Source organism: Pseudopipra pipra, chromosome 1 (genome assembly GCF_036250125.1).
Source record: "Pseudopipra pipra isolate bDixPip1 chromosome 1, bDixPip1.hap1, whole genome shotgun sequence".
Taxonomy (NCBI): domain Eukaryota; kingdom Metazoa; phylum Chordata; class Aves; order Passeriformes; family Pipridae; genus Pseudopipra; species Pseudopipra pipra.
Window position 1 is genome coordinate 82,949,555 of NC_087549.1, and position 21,393 is coordinate 82,970,947.

Consider the following 21,393-nt stretch of genomic DNA (forward strand, 5'->3'; position numbering starts at 1 on the left):
GATAAGAGGAAACACAATCTGGCCCAAGGCAGAATGCACAGAACTGTTGACATCTAAGCCAACTATGATCTATTTTTCAAAGCAGGACAAAATGCTTTAGGAGCTTGTGTAGTACACAAAGACCTGGATCAGGGCTAAACCATGTCCATAGCTAATATCCTGTACAGTACATTTGGATGAATATGAAGTCAAACCAGTGAGATTTAGCTTGCTTTGTGTACTCAAACAAGTTCATAAAAATATGCTATTTAAAACAGAGCTTGTGTAGACATAGCCAATGAGACTTCTGCCTTACTGCCTGTTTATTCGGTAACTGTGGTCAGGTCCTGATTTATTCTCCAGCATAAATCTATGGACTAGTGCAGCCAGTCACTAATCAGCATCTTAGTGTCCAACCGCAAATTTGACACAACTGTCCTTCACCCTCAGCTAGAGGGTTTTGGTAGCTTTATTACACCAGCATGTTGCCGTGCTTTTTATTTGTAAGAAAAATGCAAAGACTAAAAAATATTTACTTGGCAAATGTCACATTTAATTCATGGAAGGCTAGAAGGGCACAGAGGAAGTAGGCTGGTGACTTGATTGGGAGTGCCTTCTGCATTCAGAAAGCAAGCTGCAGTTTAAAATTCAGGGCTCAGGTTGCAGATCTGTTCAAATACTTTTGAAAGCAGTGAACCTGCCCTTCTTCTGCCAGGCCACGGTGACTGAACTGCTCCCCTCAGACCAGGGGCAGGTGGCAGGCCATGGCGGGCATGAGAGGTGAAGTTCGGCAGTGGCAGACTCAAGTGCTGCGCCACAACAGTATGAAACAGCTCCAACTTCAGTGTGTGGGAGGCAGGATAAGGAAGGTGAGATTTTCATTGTAATACTACACACTCATGTTTTAATGCGGCATACGTGCAGGAGATGGGAAGAGACAAAGAAGAAGCAAGAAGCTTTACCACTGCCTACTCATACTAGCACTACTCAACAGACTCACATCTCCTCCATCACAGTCAACATGGCACATAGACACACATAAAACATTAACTGTCTGCACACACAAACACTTTACCTATTAGGGCTTCAAAGCAGTTGGCCATGGCATGACGGAGATCTGATTCCCTGCAAAGGTCTGGACCATGAGCATAAAGCATAAATCGTTCTAGTTCCAGCTTCTGCAGAATACGAGAAAATAGTTAAAACCACTAAACCTCAATTACACTGTTATCATGCAGCAACTAAGTCTGAACTGTGAGGGAACTGTGGACCTTTTCTCCATAGTTTCAGTTCCAACACAGGCTCAAATTAGAAAACTTCCTATTATTTTATTAAAGGCAAGCAACTACAGTGTGATACCGTGGAAAAACTACGAATTATCAAATCAGATTGTCAAAGGAAGCAAGATCAAAACATGTTATTGGTAAGTTTTAGGAATGAATTCAAGAAAAGGGCTGAGAGTGTGACAGAAAAACAGCCTGATAGTGGCTGGATGGTGTAATATGCTGTGCTTCTTGCTGGTAGTTTGCCCTTGTATGATTAGCCTTCAGAAATGCCAAAGGTACATTCAAAAGAAGAGGAGCTAACACTGAGGAAAAATATTTTGCCAACAAGAACAGTGAGGAATAGGAAATCTGGAAGACACAATCCACTGAACATATGGCTTTTTCCTCTAAGACTGTCAACAGGTGGTAGTAACAAAAGCCTCCGGGCACTGCAAGCAGAAGGCTGATATTATAATGCACAGTGCCACCTAGCTTCCTTCTTCCCTTCAAATGTGCATCATTAATATTCATCTGTTGCCTGAACTACAGTTCTGCCTGCCAGTCAGAATCCCAGGTAGTGAGTCAGATATCTTCTATAATATATGATAATTCTGCTATAGAAATGTGAGCAAGAGCTACTAAATTCTCTTTCTATATTCATCTTTTTGACACAAAACCATTATTGGGAGTTTTACAGAGATTTGCACATCTTGCAAAGTTTGTATGAGAACAGGTTCTTCCCAACTGGGTGTAAGTTTCTACTGATTAATTTCTCATTAACTTTCAACTTCATCCTCATAGATTATATTTAAGAGGTAAAGTTGGAGACTAAGTTGTTTGAGGTGCATTGTGTAGATGTGTTTCAGTTGGAAAAAAGTTTTCCACTATTCACTGCTCCAGAACACAGTGAATTACCCCTTACAATGTTCCATCACACTTTATAATGCATGGTGAGCGTTCCGTAGAGTCAACATAAGAGTAGAGTAATAATTGTCTTATATAAAATTTAAACTTCTTATATCATTTGTTCATGTTGACAGGTCTTGTTTGTGTGTTAGTGCATCTCCCCTACCTCCAATGTCTTACACCTTTTCAGATCTTGCATACAGCCTTTTTTGCATAGGTTTTCGCTTCTCATTTTTTGACCACAATACATTTCAGATTCTTTTTAAAATTTCTGCTACAATGTCCCTTAAAAGCTACAGAAACTGTTTGATCCTCAATTAAAACAGCATTCCACAAGCTCAAGAAAATTGAGAAGATGAGAATTATATTAAGTAAACTGAATGCAACATAACACTGCAGTGGATGAAACCAGGAACATCATATAAGACACATGAAACTTGGTATATGCAGATATCTGATATTTACAGTTGTATCTAATATAATTACAATTTTTAAAATGTTGCAATAAAAATTTTCAAAAATTGTCCACGTACAGTGGTAAAGGCTGTGAACAGACCTTAAGAATATATGATGCAGGTTTAAAAATAGTATCATGAATTCAAATGTCAGGCACCTCAATACCACATTTGTAAACAAAACTATGATTTGAAATGATTCAATGCTTACCTAAATCAGTAAAGAAAGCTTTGGAGAAAAATGACTGTGTTCACTCCCTAGCCTATGCCTCTCCTGAGAGCTGAGCAAAAAGATGACGTTAGAAATCATGCTTTTTTTTGGCAAAATCTCAAGATCGGATATGCTTGTTCAAGTTACTGTGTGATTACAGACAGGGAAGATTAAAAGAGCAACTTGAAAACTATCAGTAGTACAAAGTGTATGTGTGTGTGCATGTGTAGCTTAACCAGTCGCACCAGTAAGTCTGTTTAAAAAAAAAAAAAAGCTAACAAAATCAAGAATGAATAAGGGAATACCTATCTATGAACAGAGACTTTCTATATGATAGTACCACAACTCAGTATCATATAGAAATAGAAGAAGTTCTGTCATTCACAGAATTAAATGAAATAAAATTCTGAGGCATCTCAACTTTTCCCATGAGATAACAGAACTCTTCTCCAAGCATTTCGTTTTGACAGTTCACAGTGAATCTGAAAATGACTGCATAGGTTACGGAGCAGATATAGTGATTTTTTCCCCCCATTTTCTCTACCACCTGCTGCCATGTTCTCCCTACATATTCTATCAGAAAGTCCTTTTATAAACATCGAGTTTGTTTCTTTTCCTTCACAAAATTTCTACTATCAGCTTCATTACCTATGCAAATTAAAGGTAAATATAGACATACCTTCAACATAAGCTAGAAACTTACCCTACCTATTCCTATTCCCAAAAACATGTTTTGGAGAAAACACTAAATCCTACTTTATCTTTAAAATCTACTTTCAAACTGAAAAGAGTTCTTGTATTCCAAATCTTGTACTCAAAACACAGTAAAGAAACTGATGTTCAAAGCAGGCAGATCCCTCAAGAAGCTACCCACACACATTCTAAACACGAGTGTCAAGTACAGAGACACATAAAACTGTACCTTAGCCAGCATGGCCAGGTGTTGGTTCTGTACGATGGCAGTGCGGTATGTAGCTAATCCTCCTTCCTCCAGAGTGGGAAACAGGTAGTATAAGTGGACACTGGTAAAACAAAAAACAAATCAGATGCTGTCAGCATTTGATTAAAGATGAACCACATATACCTCTAAACAACTGTGACCTTCCCTCAGACCCTAGCTGATAAAATAGGTCCCTTACCAAGGTGGAAATTCACCCTGAAGTAAGGTGAAGAAACAATGCCCAATGCTATTTGATGAGTTAGCACTGCCAGGAGGGGTGGAAGAGTGCTGTGTCTCTACTGGACAGCACATAATATCAAATCCCTGCCAAGACCTCCAGTTTCCTCATCTGAGGTTTTTATCTATCAGCAGCGGTGGGTTCAGCAAGGTTGACACCTAGAGGATGCTGAGGAGTAAAGCACAAAGGAACCCTCAGACTCGAGAAACTCCACACTGCAGGTCGGTGCTTTCAGTGCTGCTGCTAATTCAGGCCAGACCAACAGCATAAGTTTCTTAGAGTACTTTTAAGAGATGTTAATGGAGACAAAGAACAGAACTCAACAACTCGTATTTATCAAATGTATGAAGTTATTAATGCCACAGAGGAAAAAAGAGTAAAAATCACAGGTTTTCAGAAACTTTTAATGGTATTTCTCATCATGCAAGTAAGATAATTCATAGAACTGAAAAAAAACAAGTAATTCAGCAATCCAATCAAGATCTGAATAATGAATCAATGATTTTGAACACCTTCATATTCCACGTTGGAAAAAAGTTAACACATAGAGGGCTTTCAACATCCCATAATTAAAGCAGTGTATGGCACTAATTATTACAATATTTTATTAACTTGGTACACAGGGAGGAAAATGCAGACGGATAAAGATTATTTAAGACAAAAACTGCTATAAAACTTAGAGACAATCTAATCAGGCATCATAATTCACAACAGCAGACACCTAAAGCCAAAAGAGGCAGAAAAAAAAAAATCTGACTTAAATAGGTGCTTACATGTTCTATTGAACTGAAATGGAGCTCGTTTTTTTTCTGAATAGAGACTAAAGTTAGCTCAGAAAGTGAACTGATGGTTGATGAACAATGACAATGAAAAATGCAAGACATTTTAATCAGCAAGTCTTCCATTTTATCAACCTGTACTGCTGTAAGAGGGAAAAGGTCATGAGTTTTAAGGGCAGTGGAGACCTTTACAGGCTAATAGTTTTTAATATCACCTAGCTAATGGCTAGTAGAGGCTAGCAGAGAATAGAGACAACAAAGGCATTTTTGTAGTTCAAACAACAACCTGGCTTAAAGAGCAGTTCACTAGTAAACAAGACTACTCCCCTATTAAAAACAGTAGAACAAAGCAGCTGAAAATGGATTATAATCTTTATTTAGTGCAACCTACATGCCTGCCTCTGCTACTCAGGTAAGATAGACCAATGGAAATAACAGGTAATATCCCTGTATTATTAACTGATTTCAGAATACTCAGACCAGAACTGAAGCAACCTCTGATGAACCTGGCTTTTTCTCATTACTTCTAAATAAATGACATTTGCGCTCAACTATTTTATTTACATACAGCCCTAATAACTAGAAATAAAAGAACACATTCAATATTATCAATAAATGTTTCTCCCTTGCAACTAGAGAAAAAGGATCTATGGAAACAAAATGGCATGCTAAGAAAAATATCTCTTTTTCAAAAAGGGTACAAAGTTCAACTTGTCTGTAGCTGACTAATCTCTAACCCAAATCAACTTGAAATCGCACTCCATGAAACATAAAGTCTGGCTTTTAATTTTGTAATCTTGTTTTATCATCAGCACTGAAGGAATTTTCAACAGTTGTGTGCAGATGTGCAAGTCTAAATATCAGGCAGGACTGCAAACATACACAGTCATAAAGCAGACACTGAAAAGCTTAATAAACCCAACAGTATGATAATACTATACAAAGGTGAGAACTACTGAAGAATTCCCCATTTACCTTGTTAAGAACTCCACCACAGCATCTCCCAGAAATTCTAAACGCTCATTGTGGTTAATCCTGAAAAAGACATTTTATGGTTTACTATCAGCTAGTAACACATGCTGGTTATTTTCACAATACAATTAAATTAGAAAAAATCAGAGTTGATTGCTAATTAGCCATGACAGTCATTCTGGCAGCCTCTCCCACCCTCTCCGGGTTACTGTCCTTTCCAAAAACAACTATATGAATCGTGAAACTCAGAACTGACATCACTGTCTTTGAAATTTCCTTATGTTCTATTCTGAGCTATTGTCAGAGCTTCACAAATGGAGAAAGAAATAGTACCACTGACTGGCCCTGAGGTCGGGTTTCTTTGTCCATCAGAGGGCACCACAGGATTGAAACAAACACCCTGTCCTCAACCTTGTGGATGCAACTAGGCAGCTGTACTAATTAACATCAACACCTGCAGGGTGGGATGACTGCAACAGATTGTTGGTGTGGCAGAGCTGTGAGGCAGTAAGTACTTTCAGTTTTCACAGCACCTTTAAGTGCCTTGTTTCCTGTAAGCTCAAAAGAAAAAACGGCTGTACAAGAAGATGCATCCAAAGATGCCATTAAAAGCTAGTAGAATCTTTTATTTCCTGTGTTCTCTTGTCTTGCATAAAGTTTCATTTCCTCCAAGCTCTTTGCCTGCTTATATAACAAAGAACTAACAGGACACAACAGCTGAAAAAGAATGCCAGTCTGTCTTTGAATATATACAAATTTCTGATCTATACATCAAAGCATGTAAGCAGCACTGTTTTTGACTTGATGTGTGATTGTAACAGAATCAAGGCCATTGCCATAGGAATGTATTTATTTACTTTTTTTAATCCAGAAGATCCTTCTCAAGTGTTTGGCAGCTTTTATTGTAATTTGCACTCCCCCAACAATTTTACGGTTAGTGTAATTTCTGAAATAGCAGGCTTTTGTTATGGGCTGAAAGAATTCAAGTACCTCTGCTGGGTAAAACAATGTATGAGCAAATCTACAATTCCTCCGTGTAGCAACACAGCAGAAAACACAGGTCACTCAGAAGTGGGACTTTATATTTGTGTGTTATTTCACAAGAATTAATGCAATTTAGCCTTATCTCATGTTATGTTAAAAGGGCTGAAATAAGCTTTTAAAGAAAAGGGTATGGTCTTGCTGAAACAGCATTTGGGGAACAATGCAACTACTATTTATGCAAAATTCAACTTCTCTTATTTCAGAGATTTCTCTAAAATTATGACTCTTAAAAGGCACAGCACTAGTTAACTAAAATACACTCAGCCATCTAGTTCATGCATTTAGGAGATTTCACATGCAACTGCTTCTTACGTTAGCCCTGTGGGTTTCGTTTATTCAGCTTTATCTTAATATGGTGCCTGTGGCTATAAACAACATCTTAAATATTATTAATTTGCACAGAATTCTTAGTGGTCATTTAAGGATTATTGCATTACAACATTAATGATTTTTGCATCTGTCAAAATTAGACCAGTAAATCAGTGAAGCCCATGTTCAGCATCACGCTCGTGTTAACAAGGTTCCAGGCCAGGAAGGTACTACTCTGAGAAAACATGATGGAGAATCCAATTTATAGCAATGATAACAACAACAAATCTTATTTTTTATTCTGCAGAAAGCACCAAGGTAGCCTTTTAGTCTTCTTCATTTCAGGGATCAACAAAAATGATAACATTATCTGTTAAAACCTTCCTCAGGAGTTTTCTGCGGGCATGACCAAACATTTAGTATGTCACTGCTAATGGAGGTTCAGCGCATCTTCATAATATAAAAGTCAATTCAAAATTACTTTTCATTTCTACTATTTGCCAAAGCTGTTGCTGACAGTAAGTTGGTTGTTTCTATTAAATATCTCTCTCTGCAACAGCTTTCCTGCCTGCAAACAACTATTTTCATTACCTGGAAGGAGCTGGATCATCCTGTCCCAAACGGGACATAATATTTATCAGGGTGTTTATCCCTAGAAATATAAACAATGCACTATTAAATAAACAGCCACTAATTCAATTTGAATACACATAGAAAATAATTACTCAAAATGTTATTTTGTAATTGCTGTACAGAAGATTATTCTGTTATTCACAGGGTTTATTACAGCAAATATAATCCTTATAGATGCTTTCTGCCTAAGTGACCACAGTCCCATTACAACACTATTGTATTTTTGCATTTAGAGAGCCAGATAAAAATACCACCTTTGCATGAAAAAGACATTCCAAATATTAGATAAACAATAAACAATTTACTTCATTACAACTGAATATAATTCTAAGGGCAAAGGAATATTCTGCAGCAGACAGACCACATGTTCACATTAATAAGACATTTTTACAAAATATCCTCCAGTTTGCTCACCATGTTGACCAACAAATTAGGAAAACAACACTTGCCAAAAATCAAAGAAAATACATCGTCCCATTTATTATCCTTGCTTTTTCTCAGCTCTTTATCTGCTGAATTATTTGCAAAATCCAGTCTTTTAGAAAGATCTCACTGATGTCTGTGTATAACCATTGAAATCCTTCACTGAAGGGATCTCTCCAAAGAACAATGGCCAGCAAAATGATAATGGACAAAGGGTGTTCATACTGATTAAGTGTGAAGTAAATGAAAAATGTTAGTGGTGTAACAGCATACCTTTTTTTCTCATGTGTATATGGTGAACTTTTCTATCTCCATACTTTGGCTGTCGAATCCCACAGTTGGATAAGGAATTTCTGGCATGATCTGGATTCATTCCAAAATTTAAGTGATGGCTTGGATGAGTCATGGCAAGCTATAGTGTAACACATACAGGAAAAAAAAAAAAAGTCTTAGATGTATTTTTGCAAATGGAAGAAAAACATTATATAAGAATGACAGCTACTAATTGTTATTTTTCAGTTTGAAGAAAGGTTACAGAGTGATGTAGTCAATCAGTACCTTGGTTCCAGCAATTTAAATGTAGGATGTACTATTTCAGATCTCAGAAAGAAGCAACATTTCTACCCAATCATCACTTTAACTAATTAACTTTCAACATTTTTTTCCTTTAAAGAAAAATTAGTTGAGAAGAGAAAAAGCATGAACTGTCAATTTGCCCTAAGACTTTTGCTTACCAGCTTTGCTGACCTGATTTCAATATATTTGCTTATTTAAACATATATTCTCTCTAACATTGAAGTATAAATATTCATATCAAAAATACAAGCAATTAAAAGAGCTTCTCAACCATCCACATTTGCATTATTTAAGTATCTATAATGCTTTCCTAGTTCAAAAAAATCAAACAACAAGTATATTACTCCTGGCACAGTTATTCACAGAAGAACTCTTTCCCTCATGACTAACAGGGCTCACTATTCAGTTGGAAGTAAAGAGCAATGGCAGCATTCTGTTTTACATTTGTACCACCTGGCATTATCGAAAGCTTACTCTGCTGCTGACCACCACCACTACAAAAATGGCAGCAGTAAACAGAACTTCAGCTTGCTCTCAGAACTTCATCCTGCAAACTCACACCTCTTCTCCTTCTTTACACATACACAGCTCAAAATGTTCTTCATGTACAAAAGTATGTGAACACAAAACTTGTATATAAAAAAGAGATACACTGGCAAATTCAAGCTGTAGAAAGTTACTTCTGACATACTTGCAGGACTGGTGCTGCAGACTATGAGCAAAGACATTTAGTAATTCATTCAAGCGTTCTCTGTTGTTTTCTAAACATAAGACTTACAGAGTAAAATTAGATTTAATCAACAATAAGAACTTTCTCCAAGTCCTTTTAAATTCCTTATTAATATTAGTAAGTTTGCCGTAATTGCACATTCTCAAATTCTGTTCCATCTGAACTGGATGACACATTACAGCTTCTCTGAATAGATAAATTAGTGTAATCTTTTTTTTTCCTGTCTGTACTTTAAAAAGAATATACTATGAAAAAGCAGGTAAAAATCAATGCAAAATTATACAACTAACATCGCCTATGCTTAAGTAGGTTACTGATGCTACATATATATATTTCTTAAAGTTCTTTCTCTTCTGGAAAATGTTTGTGGTTTTCAATATATCTGTGCAGGGATCAAGTATTAAAAAGCACATTTGTTATAACCAAACATGACTAATGCTTATACACTTGATTTTTATGCTTTCATCTCTTTTCAACTGGAATTTGCTTTTTGGTTTCTGTGTTTGGTTTCAACATTTTGAACATTTCCATCACTGCATTTTTATCTTTCACATTAAAACAAAGGCAGCCTGGCAACAACAAACCCTAGAAGACGCTCAATGTTTGATGTAACTTTCAGTAGGAAAGGTCTGGAAAACAACTTCAAGAAAACAGAAGAGCTACAAGAAAAAATATCTCTGTAAACCTCTGCTTAAATATACACAGAAACTGCCATGTTTGAACTTGGTTCAGTCAGTGCAGAGAGATGATGCTTATTTCAGGAGAAATCCCAAAGAGAAGTCCCCATTTGTCTTCACTAACTTCAGAAAAAGTCTAAGAGAAAAGGAGCAACCATGACAAGCATCAGTCTGAGAGGTGATCAATTCCAAATATGCACTAACATAAAAGACTGGTTATGTGACACAGATGCATTTAAAACAAATAAGAAACTCTCCTCTCCGGTTCCTACTCCTGCTTGTTAATGCAAAAATTTCATCATATACTTGCAGAAATAAAGTGCTGCAGAAATTCGCAAATTTCTATTCACTAGCTATGAATGAAAAACAAAAAGGCAACACTTTAATTATTCTTTCTTGCAAGAACAGACTATAAAAAGAAGTAGCAGGGCATATACATTCATCTGCAGAATATTGTATTTTCCATCAATATCTAAAAAAATAACTTAGATGGAAATAATGCATACTTGACAGTCTTTTCAGTAAGCATCTTTTTGTCCTTCTACACATTACAAGCAAGTCCAGAATTACCACAGTAGCAAAGGTAGGTGTATATCTACATGCCCAACAGACATTTCTATCTAGAAGTCTCTTGGGAAAACTGAAACTTTTGAAAGATCTGCAGTGGAAATAATCAGGCACATGCAAGCTGTGGCAATGCAGCACATTTCTCAAGTTTGTACAGCAGGCAGGGTTAAGGATAAACTCAGGAATATTATAAAGACAAACCATCAAGCAGTTGTTTGTTTTTTTTTAATATCTTACCTGCAGCAAACACCTATCTCGAAAAGTGTAGCCTATCAATTTGTCCAAATGCATCAGACACTGATGGTAGCGGACATGGTGAGTGAGGACAGGAAGCATCATTGCATGCTAAAAAACAGTTGGAATAAGGAAAAACATTGAAGCTCAGTGTAGAGGGTACTCAGTTGACTAAGTTATAAAGACGAACACTTTCCATTTGTCACAACACTGAGTTTTAGTGTTTTGGTTTAAATGAGGAAAAAAAAATAATTATGGTTTCCCATCCTTCATTATCAGAGCACTTACATAATTGTACTGGTTCATCTGCACAGCTTTAACCACTTCTTAACCCCTTTTAAACAACAACTTTAATCAGCTTTCACCACTTCTTAACCCCTTTTAAACAACAACTTTAATCAGCTTTCACCAAACAACACTTGGCTACTCACAGCCACTCCATTTTCAAGCACAGTTATTAGTACTTTTCTTCATTTCCTTTTGAGGAAGAATTAAGGGATTTTGAACTGCTGTAGTCTGGCATTTTTTGGCCCTAAGTGCTAAAGAAATATCAGAAAGGCTGCTGGTTGATCATCTAGGAAACAGAAAATATTTTTCTGTTGGGGAAAACGTCAATAAAATTGAAAAAAACCCAACAACTCTACCTTGTAACAACAGGAGTCTCCCTCTTTAAGTATTTAAAAGCAGAAATTCTATGCTAATATTGACTTTGGATGCATCTGGGTTGAAATAAGCAAGTAGTACAGTTTAGCGGCACAGTAGTACAGCAAATATGATATCAACATCACAAATCTTCCATAAGAATGAAAAGAGATAGAGGAGAAATGCAGGATTTAAAGACTTTTGTGCATGTGACTTTTTGTGACACTTTAATTTCTTCTAATCATTCCTATTAGTGACATGACATGAATATATTCAAAAGAAGGGCATCAAAATATGATGGCCAGCACAATTAATTTCAGAAAAAGGACTGTGTGTGATTACAGGAAATGAGTATATAGCATGGAGAGAACCAAGAAAAACAAGCACACAAAGTAGATGATGTATAATTTACAGAATAAATGACATTACAGATTTCTGCAGGTCACTAAAGACAGAACAGCAGAAAATACAGACTGTTGAGTGTCACAAGATCAAGAAATTAAGACTAACCAATGGCACTACTTTCTGTTTAAGTAAAAGACTGTGAAATTCTTGAGAACTGAATGCAGAGCTGAAAGGTAATCACAGAATCATTTAGAGTGAAAAAGACCTTTAAGATCATCAAGTTCAACTGCTAAACTAACACTGCCAACTACACCAACTAAACCATGTCCCAAATGTCTTTATAAATACCTCCAGGGATGGTAACTCTGCCACTTCCTGGGGCAGCCTGTTCCAGTGCTCGATAACCCCTTCAGTGGAGAAATTTTCCCTAATACCCAATTTTAAGCTCCCTTGGTACTATTGAGACTATTTCCTCGTGTCCTGTCACTTATTACCTGGGAGAAAAGGCTGACCTCCACCTCTCTACAGCCTCCATTCAGGTAATGGTAGAGGGCAATAAGATCCTCCTTGAGCTTCCTTTTCTCCAGGCTAAACAACCCCAGCTCCCTCAGCTGCTCCAGACTTGTGCTCCAGACCCTTCACCAGCTCCATTGCTTTTCTCTGGGCTTGCTCCAGCATCTGTCTTATAGTGAGGGTCCCAAATCTGAAACCAAGATTCGAGGTGCGGTTTTACCAGTGCCGAGTACAGGGTGACAATCACTGTCCTGGTCCTGTTGGCCATATTATTATTGATACAATCCAGGATGCCATTGGCCTTCTTGGCCACCTGGGCACACTGCTGGCTCCTGTTCAGCCAGCTGTCAACCAGCACCTCCTAGTCTGTTTCTGTTGGACGGAAATAACCAGATAACAGCAAGAAAAAGACTCCCTGGATTCCTGAAAGGCAGAAAAATGCAAAACCACTCCAAGCAAACTAAGAAAGTGTAAATGAAGTTTTATTTTGTTACCACATCACTAATTTAGAGTTTTCTCAGGGTAATTTATAAGAATGTTCCCTGTTATTGCTATATAAACTGTAAAGGTGTGCTTTATATGTGTTCCTTCAGAGAAGGAGTTAATGGAAAACCCCAAAATAACTCAACCCAAAACTGTTTCACAGGACAGTTCTGCCTCCCTGCCTGTATGCTCCACTGTACTAGACAGAAAGAGTCGCTCAACAAAGGTTTAACATTCTTTGTAGCAACACATGTGGTCCTACCTTTGAGGACTGAAATACAAAGTTTTAGACTTTTATCAGCTCTAGTGCAGTGAACAAAGAATTGACTGATCCCTGGGAGCACACAGAAGGACTTTAATTTGACTCTTGCAATCATATTGACAAAGTGCTACTTTGATGGCACTAACTACTTGACTGATTGAATTAATATCTGTCATCTTGGATTATAACTATTTGACGTTTCTGATGTTTTATGTATTTATGTCTTTAGAAGAAAATAAAATATATCTTTCAAAAATTTTATCAGGCTAAAGATTGGCTAGTGATTAAAAAGAGTCTTCTGAAACCATACAGCCACAGGAGTTACTCCATAACCTTGGTACTTGCATCTGGCTATAAACATACAGGTTATTGCTTTTCTGTTTTTAAATAGATACAATTTTAAATATTCTGGGTGTCTTTTTCTTGCTGTAGCTGACATGGCAAGGCAGAGACTCTCTCAGGTGCCCTCAGCTAGTGCTACCATCCCCCAGGATGGCAGATGCTCCTGATCTGAAGCTACTAAGAGGAAGCAGGTGACCTTAAATATTTTTAAATGTATGATGTTCATGCTGAACACTTAACACTGCTATTGAGGGCATACCAGCAGCAATACAAGCAACAATTTGGTGGAGTGGGGAGACGGAGATATCTTCTCAGCATGGTCCCATCTTATCAGACTTTATAATAAGTGCTGCCCAGCTTAGTGGCCAAATACTGCACTTGATCTACTGGGTAACTTCAAGTGAGCCTGTCAGAACACAGCCATTTTAAATTTTTTTGAACATTCCACTCACCATTTTTCCTCCCCTTTCAAGCGGTTCATTTCTGAGACTGCAAAGACCAGTGTCATTACTGCGATGTGGAACTTAGAGTAAGTATAATCTATCAAGAGTGACTTAGAAGACTTTCAATCTTCTTAACTCTAATGCTTTTAAAAGCAGTAATTTTAAATCGCTGCACTTTAGCTCTGCCCCCAGAGTTGATTTATGCGTATTTAGTTTTAGTCTTCTTTAATCTGGGAAAAAGCATGTAGCAACAGCAGCAATCTTTCATTTCACAGACATACAGTTGCCTATTCTTGGCCTCTCAAAGAAATCAAATCAAAGGACCTTCATACCAGAACTGGCTGATTTAGATGTTATGGCTGCAGATGGGCAGAAAAACTGTGAAACAGCTTTACTTTCATCATTCTTTGGTGTTTTGCTGTCCTTCAACAACAAACAAAAAGGAATATCCAAGACATTAAGAGATGAATCACAAGGTATTCCGAGTAACACAGACTTGTTACAAAGCTCCTAAATTGGAAATTTACACTGTTTACTTAAGCTGTAAAAATAGACACAGTTCACAACAAAAAATTAGAAAAGGGCTGTAATTTTCGTCAGCTATGTGAGAAGATACTGTCCCACTATTCTCTTTCTTCCACTTCAGAAGCACTAGTAGAAGCACAAGAAATGTTTCAGGTAGAAAAAAAGCAATTTAAGTTATTAGCATTTCTTTCCCTCTAGAATTTCCCCTTTGGTCTTATCAGACTTACAACAGGATTTCTACCTACACCTTTGCCTAGCAACCCTCCAAGTTTATACTTCACACTGTTAAGTTAATATTAAGTTGCGTACATTTAATTCTTGAATAACATCTCCAGAAAAACAGCTAAAAAAATAATGCAAGTATACATCTAGAATAATTATTTGGCTGTTACAACTACTTGAACTTTACTATTACAATATTGTATAAAAATTGCATAATTTTTCCTTTTCACAAAGCTGGTGGCTGTCAACTGATTCAGAATAGGATCTGACACATATCCTACTCCTTGGAGATCTTTCCTTGGAGATGTCATGAATATGAAATATAGTATCTGAAAGATATCTTTCTACTGAGGCTTACCTGTTTTAATCCAAAAGTTAGCTATGGTGGGTTTTTGGTTTTTTAACTTTCTTTTAAGTAAATGATATTTCTTCATGCTTCCATGTAAAACTTGGTTTTTTTAAACTATCTAAATAGAAAAATACAATAAAATTAAAATATCTAAAACCAACCTAGTTGGTAGATTAAGAAGACCTTAGAGGTCCGCAGTAGACTCAACATCCAGCCTCAAGCTGGACATCAAGCTAACCCCTCTCCCCTGTGTTAATCAACCAATGGCAAGGAAATAAAAATTTTAAAATATCTTTTTTTGTGTGTATGAAGGGAGTGGACAGGCCACTAGAATAGTTCCCTAAATCAACAGATCTTACTGAGCTGATTCATTACTTACTGATTCATTTCCATTTGGTTCTTCAGTCTAGAACTGCAGCAAAACTTTGCAAGAGGTAAATGGCAGCTATCAAGAAAGAAAACAAACCAGACATCTCTGCAGTTTAGTCACCTGGCAGACGTCAGAGCGTATCCCAGTTTTCCAGAATCCCTGGCTGCTCAACTCGACGGTCACTTCACGTCTCATTGTGTTCTTCTGACGAATTTTTTGCAGTGCTTCCTAAACAGGGAGAGAACAGAACTCCTATGAAGAACTTTCTACAACAAAGCAGTATCAATGTGCACACGAGTGCGCTCACAAAACCCATTTAAGGTTCACTTTTAGTGTGCAGTTTCTAAGGCTCGTACAAATCTGTTAAATGCTAATCACAGACTGTGGCAGAGGTGTTAGAATACAGTGTAAACAGGATTTTGGTAGACTAAGAACAGAACAGAGTTACCATATTTTTTACTGCAAATTACAGAACAAATCAGTCCAACTCATACATCCAGTATGATAAATAAGAAAGTTCAAGTGCTTATAATGAAAGCACCTTATTTATCCCATGTACAAAACAACCTCTTCATTTAAGTCCATCACCATGAGTACTCTTGGCTTGAAGCATTCAGTAGGAGTAAAACAGACTAAATAAAAGAAAGGCCTTGGTTTTGTGATCTTGACTACTTTGCAATAGTTTCTGTTGAACAATGTTAGTACACCCAGTCTGGAAAAGGGGTCAGCAGTTGCTGGTCTTGGAGACTATGATGATGAAATCTACCAATATTATTTCAATTAAAATATGTAAAAAATATCTGTTTTGCCTTGACCACTGCTGTTTGCTGTTGTGCAAACAGTTTATTTGTCTCTAAAACTACGAAAGGGTCAGTTTCATTAAAAATTTTGACAGAATCATTAAAAGAAAATCTTTTCAGTAACAATGGAACGAAAGAAAACCAGATAAAACAAATCATCCCTGGATCAAGATCTCCTGGTTCCAATGCTATAAAGCCCTGGGGTTGGAAGCTCTCCACACAGCATGAACTAACAGTAAAGACTCCCTCAGTGCTCTTCCTTCTTCAGAACATAAAACTCTTCAAAGCTGCAACCTATCCCGTCTCTCCTTCTCCTTTTCACTACAGGGCACTTGCTCAAAGCTGTCTCTCCCCAGCTTCCAGATTGAAGCCTGTGAGCATATCTGGGCAGGAACAGGCTCTGTTTTCTGTTCTGCAGAGACTCCCAGAGTAGTTCCAAGAGGTGCATCTGTCCAGACACAGATTCATCAAACTTCAGACACCTCAGTGCAGAGGCTTCTAGGGTAGGAGGCTGGTTAGCCTTGGCTCCTTTTATATTCAATGAAGGGGGATAAATGGCTTCAAAATGCATTTCTCCCTCCACTGACTTCAAAGTGAGCCTTCAGGTCCCAATTTATGCACCTGCTGTAAACGCTCAAAGTCAGGTTAGAGGAACAAAGCCCCCAGGCATGACCTTGTCACAAATAATACCATTGCACAACCTCAGAGTAATGGATGACTGACGGTAAAGGGAATAGAGATGCTTACAGCACTGCACCCCCTGGTGCATTACCGAAAGTTATGTCATTGAGTTTTTCCTGAGATAGGTGCTACAGTATTTGCTACACCTAACTGTATTTCAGTTTGACTGGCTCATAATATATGATTCATAATCTTTAAAAGCCCATGTACCAGTTAGGTACAGTCCTAGAGCTCCTTGTGAGTTACTGAAACTTCCACTGGAAAATACATAAGTTATCCTCACATAAAGCTTCTGCTTCAGCCCTGTATGCCTCTCTGATGGCAAACTACTGGAAAAACTTGTTATCACAGATAATACAGTCTAGAAACAAAAATCAGCAGTAAGTCCTAAATACAAAAAGAACATTTTATTTTTTGAAGCAAAATATGATCACTCCCTTAAAAACAATCCAATAGAATTTTACAAATGAGTCATCCATTACCCCCTAATGAAAAGATGCCCACACAACAGTGCTCTTCCCTTCTACTTGCTCCGAGTAGTTGTGGCAAACAAAATCATCTCCTGTAGGGATGAAATTTTTTTTCCCCTTACAACTGTAGCACAGTTAAGACACAATGTTATGGGTTTTTTCTTATTTACGAGTAAGGAAGCCAAGGGCTTATTTAACATCAGCAAGAATGAAATGTTAACTAAGATTCTTGCTCATGCAACAGCATATTACACTTTGCAGCAATAATAGAAATCAGGTGCAATGTCAAAAGTATCAAACAGTTGCAGCCAAAGGTACACAATAAACTGGGGAAGTCTCAAGAATTAGACTCCCTGATTTTCATGGATCCTTCCCCACTCAGGGTAGTCTATTATTTTAAGAATAATTAGTATTTCTAATCAATAAATAGAAATACAACACCATTTAATTAAATACCATCCAGTTAACCCAAGAAGTTAATTTCTCTTCTATGTACGCTTTACTCTCTACAGAGTGCCTGATTGACAGGCACCAAAAAAATTCAAAGCTTCAGTTCAAGATTTTAAAAAAAATAGATACCTAATAGCTGTTTTAGTCTATATTTGGGGGGGTCTTTGTTTTTCTGATTTTAATTCCCAATTAATTGAGCATTTACATTTTGGAAATGCTTATTGCTCAACACTTTTGTGGGGGAAAAAAAAAAAAAAGAGAAAAATGCACAGCAATCACACAATTTCAAGTCAAACATCTTAAGCAATGTCACTAAGATTACCTAATAAATTATGGTTTAAAATCAAACACAAGGATGGCAGTTCTTATCTCAGAAGAGAAATGCCTAAAATTATGAGCCAGTTAAAAGTACATTGTGAAATAAAAAATCCTTCTCTATGCTAATTCTTGAAACCATTAATGGCAACAGCTATAAAGACATTATGGTTCCATAATGATTATTTCTATCATTGGCTAAAAAACTTGCAGTAGTTTGACAGCTGAAAAAAGGAAAAAATCCCATCCAATAATACATATAGATAAAAATAAAATCTCTGTTAACAGCTTGAAAAGAAAATCTTTTGTGAAAGATTTCTATTGTTTCCAGAAACAGGGCAGTCACATGGCTTTATTCCATCCCGAATTACAGTGCTCAATTATCAATTCTAGGAAGGCCCAGCATACCTCTCTTTGTGATAATTTCTGTTTATCAGCCTGTTTGACTTTGGGACTATTAGCCAGTAGGTGACGCAGCTTCACATAACTTTTCCACAGCTTTTGGTATCTGAATGACAAAATCAGAAAACAAATATTTTGGTCAATACAACGAAAGTCTCTCACTGTTTGTCATTATGAACACACCAGCTGCTAATAATGCATAAAGTGTACACAGACTGTCTACAAGCATCTTTTTGCTCCAGAATAAAAATAATCCCAAAGCATTTTCTAAGAGAGGTGACAGTGACCCTGCAGTTGCTCCAGCAGGGTGAACAAAGTAGTGTGCAGTGTGAGGTAAAGAACAGCAAAGCTCAAGGCAGATCCCAGGTCTCCCAGATACCTGCCAATCCTCTCCAAAGGGCCACCTCCACATGCTAAAAAGACTTGCTCGCAATATAACAAATCAATTCAAGCAGGTGAAAACTCCCTCTTCTCCACATGGTTTGCCTATCCCTCACTGAAAAGCAGTAGTAACCTTTCCCAGGAAGTGTCTGTCCTTATATTTCCTCAAACATGAGGAAGAGGTCTACAAGTCATGCACAACATTAAGTTATTCTGTGAACAGCGAAATGAAAGTTTCATTCCCTATGGGTTTTTGCTGAATGGAAACAGCAATTCAAGTTTTCTCTGTGGTTAGCACATACTTAAGGTTTCTGGTTTCCTCCAACCATCTAGCATCTTCTTATTTTGGGGGTGTCTAATTACATGAGTCTCGATAATAGAACTTTTTTCTCGGTGAGAGTCTTTCAGCAATCTAGCACAAGCTTACACAAAACTTACTCCATTTGTAGACAACATCCCACATCCCACCATTATATTTAGCTGCAATTGACCAACAGGTTCAAAAGTTACAATGGGAGGAGCAACCAAGAGAATCATGGCAAGGACCTTGTGTCCTGAGGAAACAATGCTATCTTCAAAATATCACATCTGTAGAGTTTTTTCAAGAGAACCCATATAATCAGACTTTGAATAGGAAGCAGGGAATTAGAGGACAGAGGGAAGTTTACCCAAGTTATTTATCTTTTTTCTTATATTTGCAATTTAAAAGTAGATCCTCCTCAGCACCAACTTGGAACAGTGGTTTTATTAGGAATTTTTAACATTAGTGGCTTAGCAACAAACAAAGCAGCAGCTCTTTTACTATTTCACAGTCTTCTCAGGATACCACATTCACAGGCAGATAAATAGATCTTTTCCTATTGGCATTTTTTCCATAGCTATTTCTCTGCAGCATGCTTGAATGTACACTTTCTGCCTCTAGAGATGCTGGTATTTTTTCAGACTATGAACACATCTGAAATGGTCAATCAATAGATTTTTCTCATGCTCCGTTCTCTGCACTTTTGCAATTTGCAGAATAGCACATCTATTTCTGACAAATCACCATCCAAAGAAGAAAAGTGAGTACATGAACAATTAACCAAAAAGAAAAAAAAAAATGCCACAAAGAGGTTTCAACCCTAAAACAAGAACCTGAAACCATGATCTACAATACACATTTTTCTGTTAGTATTGATAAGGGTGAAACAAGCTTTGTCATTGCAATTAAGTTTGAGAATTAATAAGCATATTACCATTACAAAAAAATTGCATATTAGAAAAACATAAAAGACACATTAGAGGAAAATCTCCTCTGTGCATTACCAATTTCACACTTACACCAGAGTTAAAGCTGAGACTTATGATGGCACCTCTGAGTTCTTTCACAAAAACTGCTTTGTTACTTTAACAAAAAGAAGCATACCTACATTCTGTAAGCAGCTTTGAGGTGGAAAAAAAAACAAACCAAAAACAAACCCACAAGGAAATTTTAAAGAAAGTTAAGATAAAAAAGTGTGGGAAGAATGATGTTTGCATCTTTATACTGATTTCAATGGAAAGTACTAGAACTTCACAAATATTAATAAATTCAACATCAAAGTAGAGGTCATTCTTATATATTTGAGTCTAATTATTTCCTTTTGAGGGACAAGAAAACTAAAAGATGAAGAGAAATAAAAGTCATCCTCAAGGCAAAAAAAGAAAAGTGTTCTTATCCGGATAACAACTCTTTATTCCCACTTCCTACCATGTTAAATCTAAAATTCTCAGCAAGCAGTTGTAAAACAATATGACTGTCATATATGCGTATGAGTGTTTGGACCTCAAAACTGCAGCTGAAATACAACATCCTTAAAAGACACCAGAGGAAAATGCACGAGGAAAAAGACAACCTTAACTATATATACACCAGAGACAGACTCTATACTGTCAGTGTGCAGAAAACAGATTTCCCAAACATTGGAAGAGTTCCCTGAAATTGTCAGAGCTAAAAAAAAGAATTGGGAACAAAATCCAATGGTCACTTGTACATCCCTTTATGAATCCACAGTAAACCAGTATTTCTTGCTCCACCTGAAGTCCTGATTCCCTCTCCGCTCCTTCTCAACATTCCTCCCAAAATCTATCAGGATACAGAAGGTACAGAGAAAAGTAGTATGGATGCAACAGCTTCCAGGCTAGGAAACACTATGTAGACTTGATCTTTCAAGGTACAGAAAGAGACGATTAAGTAGGATATGGCAGTATGCAAGAAACATAAATGTCATGAAGAAAGCAAATAGAAAATGGCTATATTCTTCCTTATTAGATGTGAGACTCGAAGTGCATCTAATTAAACAATTAAGTAGCAGCTCTGAAACAAAACTCAGTCCTTTTTCATATGACGCACAATAGTACTGGGGAAGTGATTACCCAGACTCTTCTCCCTGTCAGTAGCATAAAATGATTCAAATAGTGATTTGAGAAATTTAAAGAGGA

General features: G+C 37.0%; 1 protein-coding gene across 2 annotated transcripts in view; it reads right to left on the bottom strand.

Moving 5' to 3' along the window:
* Positions 1–21,393, bottom strand: part of DROSHA (drosha ribonuclease III) — a 68,482-nt gene that overhangs the window by 21,038 nt on the left and 26,051 nt on the right. For both annotated transcript variants that reach the window (XM_064662233.1, XM_064662222.1), the window contains exons 15-22: positions 18,559–18,658; positions 15,555–15,662; positions 10,942–11,049; positions 8,428–8,566; positions 7,690–7,750; positions 5,749–5,808; positions 3,739–3,838; positions 1,055–1,157 (exon numbers count right to left, since the gene is read on the bottom strand). In XM_064662233.1, the coding sequence (XP_064518303.1) occupies positions 1,055–1,157; positions 3,739–3,838; positions 5,749–5,808; positions 7,690–7,750; positions 8,428–8,566; positions 10,942–11,049; positions 15,555–15,662; positions 18,559–18,658 (779 nt within the window). The remainder of the gene's footprint in view (positions 1–1,054; positions 1,158–3,738; positions 3,839–5,748; positions 5,809–7,689; positions 7,751–8,427; positions 8,567–10,941; positions 11,050–15,554; positions 15,663–18,558; positions 18,659–21,393) is intronic.